Here is a 6,102-nt window from a genome sequence, read left to right on the forward strand (position 1 = left end):
AGGGGAATTTGAAAGTTTTGCTACCCAGCCACTAGAAAAATTTGTTTGCCTCAAAGATTTTTTTTTTTTGACATCCTAGGGCACATACCTTGCCATACTAATCTTCACATCCATGAGGTTTTCTTTTCTAACATGAAAAGGCTATAGTGAAGAAAACAGGTTTGAATGCTGGCTTGTCTTCAAAAAGGTCAGCTTTAGGAAAGAGGACAAAAGGAAGTTGCAGATTTGGAAACCTTTTTCCTCAAAATCATTCAGAGCTGTATCTTTGCGGGGGCGTGGAGGTGGCCTCCTCACATGGCTTGCAAGATCTCAGTTCATCATCAGTGATCATACCTGAACCCATGGCAGTAAAAGCCTGTGTCTTAACCACTTGACCATCACTTCCCTCTATACTTTGTAGGAAGTATTCCTTGGTGGCTCAGTTGGTAAAGAATCTGCCTGCAGTGCAGGAGACCTGGTTCAGTCTCTGGGTCCGGAAGATCCCCTGTAAGAGCGTGGCAACCCATTCTAGTATTCTTGCCTGGAGAATCCCGTGGACAGAGGAACTTGATGGGCTACGGTCCATAGGGTCACAAAGAGTTGGACACGACTAAAGCAGCCTAGCACACACGTGCACATGGACGCCCAGTCTAAAGCACACTGCCCTAGATTGTAGCTGTTTCTACCTGTTGGCATCCCTGAATGAACTAAACATTGTTTCGGCTTCATGACTTAATGATGGTGTTTCCTTTGCTGGAATTTTCTCCCAAATCTAATGAATTGACAGTTAGTTGTCTTTCAGGGCTCAGTTGTGTGTCTCCTCCTTTCTGAAGATGTCTAAACTCCCCTGACCCCAATCAATAGGTTCTTTCTTCTGTCTACTCCATATCAAGCACTTGTAACCTTTATGATAAGTTGTTTGTGTCTGTCTTTTTCATTAAACTGAGATACATAGGACAAGCCTTTTTAATCACTAATACCTGTGTACCGTCTGTCACAGTCAGTCTCTTATCAGTCTCTCTTAGTGAATGACCAAATGCTTTCAGCAGTAGTATATTCTGTTCAAGGTTTATATTTTTATCCTCCTCTAAAAGGGGGGGAAAATAATCTCAGTAAATTTAAACTTTTGGAAACAAATATTAGCATTCACAGGTATTAAGAGAATCATCACTCCATGTAAAGTGAATTTTGTTAAAATGTTTTAAAAAAAAAAAACATTAATAAGGAGCTGCTATAACATGCCCTGAAAGATTATTTTAGGACGCATGTCTTCAACCACCTCCTGTACGTTTATCATTTTCATTTTGTTTTTAAGGGATGGCATACATGTAGCAGTGAAAATTGTAAAAAACGTGGGACGATATCGTGAAGCAGCTCGTTCAGAAATCCAAGTATTAGAGCATTTAAATAGTACTGATCCCAATAGTGTTTTGTAAGTATAAACTTGGAACTGTGATCCATCACGTTACATGAAATAATCAGAGTTCTATAAACTGAATCATTTTTATTTTGATCTGTTTTAGCCGATGTGTCCAGATGCTAGAATGGTTTGATCATCATGGTCATGTTTGTATTGTATTCGAACTCTTGGGACTTAGTACCTATGATTTCATTAAAGAAAATAGCTTTCTGCCATTTCAAATTGACCACATCAGGCAAATGGCATATCAGATCTGCCAGTCAATAAATTGTAAGTACACTTTCTTAAATTTTTAAATACCAATAAAGTTTTTATTATATAAGTAACATATCAAAGCATTGTCGCTAAAACTGCACATATTACAAGATGAAATTGCTTTTGATTCCTACGTCTATCACCACTCCTCCCTTCCCGCAATATGGATTAAATTTGTGAGTGAAACTAATAATGTCTTTTTGTTCTTTTGTAGTTTTGCATCATAATAAGTTAACCCATACAGATCTGAAGCCTGAAAATATTTTATTTGTGAAGTCTGACTATGTAGTCAAATATAATTCTAAAATGGTAAGTTAAAGACTTGTGTTAATTTCGGTAGTTATCTTCAAAATTAATTTAGCTTGATACGATGCTTGGATGAGAAATTTTACCTCTAAGACTTATTATATCCTGGTGTTTAACCCAAAAAGGGTAATCCTTTGCCTTTCTCAAGGGGTTATATTGAAAATCAAAAAGGCAATTCACGGGCAAGCCTTTTGGAATAGTGCTGTAAAGTATTTTATATATTGAACTTTGTGTTTACTCAACTGTTTTCTAGAAACGTGATGAACGCACACTGAAAAACACAGATATCAAAGTTGTTGACTTTGGAAGTGCAACATACGATGATGAACATCATAGTACTTTGGTATCTACACGGCATTACAGAGCTCCAGAGGTCATTTTGGGTCAGTAGACACCAGACTTCCTGATACTTTAATTGAAAAAGATATTTTTGTTCTCTACAGTTTCTATTGTGGGGGCCAGGTAGTGGGTGGATAGCTATGATTTTCTTAGTAGTGTACAGAAAATGTTTTCTGTTTCCATAAAAGCTGTCTGGTCATTGCTATAATTATTTTTCCTGAGTGGGAATAATATGATACCATCTGTAAAGATATTCCAAGTGGTCGTTATTTTTGAACACGTCAGTCTTACGTGATCATAAGAGAACAAGTTCTGTTGGCTTAATGACATCATAGTGTGGTTTTTGAAATGATGGGAACACCTATTTTTGTCTCATCACTAGAACTTGGTGGTAATGAAAATGCTGAAGATCTAGTGGGCATACATCTGTGTGCAGGGTGGATGATAAGAGGGAGCTTAGGGAAAGAGCATCTTGTGCCTCAAAATTTATGTTAGTCACCAGGTCATGTTGATAGAGCTGGGAAGTCAAAGACGGCTTTGAGGGGCTTGGAAACAGCGGGGAAAAATCAGATCAGGTGACACTGGGAGATAGTTAAATGGAATAACCATAATACTTGGCTGAATGTAAGTTTCAACTGAGGTTGGATAGTAAAAAACATTTTCATGGAATCAGTCTTTTCCACTTTTTACCTTTTTGTCCAAGAAGACTGGTAGTTCAGAATAGGAGTATGAAATCAAACTAATGATGTGTTTATCTAGAGTAGAGGATTGGTAAAAGGGTAAGGAAATTAAGAATATTTTATAGAACTAGCCAGTAGAACTTGCCATGATGATAGAAGTGTTACATCTGCACTGTCCAATATGGTAGCCATTAGTAGCCGTAAGTAGACTACTGTGTACTTGCAGTGTGGCCAGTTAATTTAAATTTTAGATTTAAATAGCGATGTGTAGTTAGTGGCTACCTCATAGGACAGTGCAGGTTTAGAGCTTGTCTTTGAGGTTGATGTTACTAGGATTTCTGCTTAGTGTGGTCTGAAAGAATCTGCTTCTGTTGCAGTAGTTTAGAAAGTATGTTCATGGTTGAGGACTGAAGGCTGCAAGGAAGGTAAGAGAGAATAGTGTGGAAAGAAATGTGGGTGGAGAGGTATTTTCAGAGCTTAAAAAGAGAGAAACTTGTTGGAACATCCCCAGCAGTTAAGTGGTTAAGATTCTGCTCTTCTGCTGCAGTGGGTGTAGGAAACTTAAGATCTTGCATGCTGTGCCCATGCTGTGCAGTGCAGCCAAAAAAATAAAAGATAACTTGCTGTGTTTTATCAATTTTAAGAAGCAGATTTTTGCCCGCATTTTAACATTGTGGGAGAACACGAAACAATTGGCATTTCTTTGTTATTGGTATGTAAAACGGCAGTGTATCTTACACTCAGTTAATGGCCTTTTTCTAGGTTGGGTAAGATATAGTGATTCTTGGTATTGATACAGTCCCATGGGTGGCCAGGCTGTAAACAGCTGATATAAATCCGAAACTGGCATTCTTGGTCTTTAGGAGAAGAAATGAAGAGATGGAAAGATTAGAAGCATTCATTATGTGTTTGTGTGAAGTGTTACTCCTGAAGATAAAGGCAGAATTAGATTGAAGAGGAAGATGTAAGAGGAAGACGGTTGATCTTACATCTTGGGTGTTGGTAATAAACAGAAGTTGGGAAATTCCAGTAAAACTGAATGACGTGAAATTCCAAAGAGTGTTAGAGCTAACCCATAACAGAATGAGATGATGTACAGTGGTATGCTACAGAAGGTTACAGTCATTTGCTAGAAAGCTGGACTGGGAGAAGGGAGTGGTTGCAAAAGAAAACTTTCATCTTAGGTCCAAGCTCTTAATCATTTGCAAAATTTTCGTGTGTTACTGTTACTGTAAGTAGAAACAGGCTCCATCTTCCATTTGTTCAAATGATACGCCCTGTAAGGGTTAACAAAAATAACTGAATCATACCTTGCATATATCGTTTCTTTGTCTTTAAATTCAGTGATATTACTGGAAGAAATTGAAATGTTTTTTAAAGTAGGTTTTTTGTACGTTATTGTTGTATTAAATACTTAAACTTTGAAAGATGAAAACATCTGTGTGGTTTCCTCTTTTCTTTCTAATTAAATACAGACTTAAGGCTAGGTGTCTTTTTCTTTTTTGAATAATACTACTGTTGAGAGTTCTGAAGGAGAAAGTATAATATAGATCATGTATAGACAATCTGAAAGTACATATAGAGATACCTCTGTGTGGACTTTTAAATGACTGTGTAATTCTGCTTATGGGTGCTTAGAATATTTGTAATATCTATTATAATTCCTACATAATTTATGTAGTACAGTATTTCTTTTAATGGAAACTAGAAACGCAGATACCAAGCTGATAATTGATAGGGGGTTAGTAATTACATTCTGAGGATAATTGTTGATCTGTATTTGCATTAATAAAATGTAAAGTTTCATAGAACAGCCATGAACTGGATATAACAGAGTTCCTCTTTGCACAAGCAATTAAAAGACTATGAAACATTTGCTAGTGTCTCTTGTTTTACATAAAAAGCCTCTTCCCCTAGGTTAAAATACTATAATTTGATATAAGGATATGGAGGACTCAAAGGATACTGAATAATGTTTGATATAAAACTAAAAACGTAAGCTGTGGATTTACTATCATTCTTCTAAATGGGCTGTATAAAGAGAGCACCCACACAGGAAAAGATTTAGTGTATTAACAGTTAAATTGTTGCATAATAAAATGCTTGGTTTTGTTTTTAAATAGCTTTAGGTTGGTCTCAGCCTTGTGATGTTTGGAGCATAGGTTGCATTCTTATTGAATATTACCTTGGTTTCACAGTCTTTCAGGTATGTATTTACTAAATGTTATTTACTAATTCTTTGCTTTATGTATGTATGTATGTATTTTTGGCTGCACTGGGTCTTCATTGCTCTATGTACAGGCTTTCTCTAGTTATGGTGAGCAGGGGTTCCTCTAGTTGCACGGCTCTATAGTGAGCTTTAAATGTTAAAGGCCTGTTGAAGTTTTGGTTTCTGTTTTGAAAAGTTGCCATTGTGTGTCAGTATTCTTAAGATTAAAATTTGCATATGCAAAGTAGTCATCCTCTAAAACCATAATGAAATGAAATACTACTCAGAGTGAATGGTCATAATTCACTCTGCATGTGATTGGAGATTTTAAACATATGGTTCCTATTGAATACGAAAAACATGGTTCATGTGAATGTGATCCATTTTTTGTGTGTGTGACATGCTTTCATAAATTTAAATTAGTGTATCTGTGGTCAGTTTTCATTCAGTTCCGGTTATGTTGCACTTGTTTTTTAAAAGAATTCAGAAACAGTACGTTGTATTAAGCATCTGTGACATGTTAGGCACATTTCTAAGCACTGCGTGTACAAAAATGAAGACAATATCTCTGTCCTCAAGAAAGTCATACACAAGATAGATAATGCAAGAACTGTGAAGAGTATAATGTGCTATTTGTTAAAATGGAACAATGTAAAAAGTGTGGTGGAAACCCAGAAACGGAACAGTTAAGTTTCCTTAGAGAAGGCATCACTGAGGAGTAGAGAGTTTAGTCCATGCTATGAGGAGGAGTAGGAGTTTGTCATAAAGCTAGAGTGTGTGTGATGGCCATATCAGGAAGAAGAAATTGTGTTCATAAATGCAGCAGGCATACAGAAAGGTACTCTAGTTGAGGAAGAATGAATAGTGCTATCAAGTGTTTTGGATAAATAGAAAAATAGTGTCAATAGGCAAGT

General features: G+C 36.4%; 1 protein-coding gene across 6 annotated transcripts in view; it reads left to right on the forward strand.

The window, feature by feature from the left end:
• Positions 1-6,102, forward strand: part of CLK4 (CDC-like kinase 4) — a 21,936-nt gene that overhangs the window by 12,125 nt on the left and 3,709 nt on the right. For all 6 annotated transcript variants that reach the window (XM_010846501.1, XM_010846498.1, XM_010846502.1 and 3 more), the window contains 5 exons: positions 1,295-1,411; positions 1,503-1,669; positions 1,869-1,963; positions 2,214-2,343; positions 5,103-5,185. In XM_010846501.1, coding sequence (XP_010844803.1) covers positions 1,295-1,411; positions 1,503-1,669; positions 1,869-1,963; positions 2,214-2,343; positions 5,103-5,185 — 592 coding nt within the window. The remainder of the gene's footprint in view (positions 1-1,294; positions 1,412-1,502; positions 1,670-1,868; positions 1,964-2,213; positions 2,344-5,102; positions 5,186-6,102) is intronic.

The sequence above is a fragment of the Bison bison genome, unplaced genomic scaffold, assembly GCF_000754665.1.
Source record: "Bison bison bison isolate TAMUID 2011002044 unplaced genomic scaffold, Bison_UMD1.0 scf7180017864238, whole genome shotgun sequence".
Lineage (NCBI taxonomy): Eukaryota > Metazoa > Chordata > Mammalia > Artiodactyla > Bovidae > Bison > Bison bison.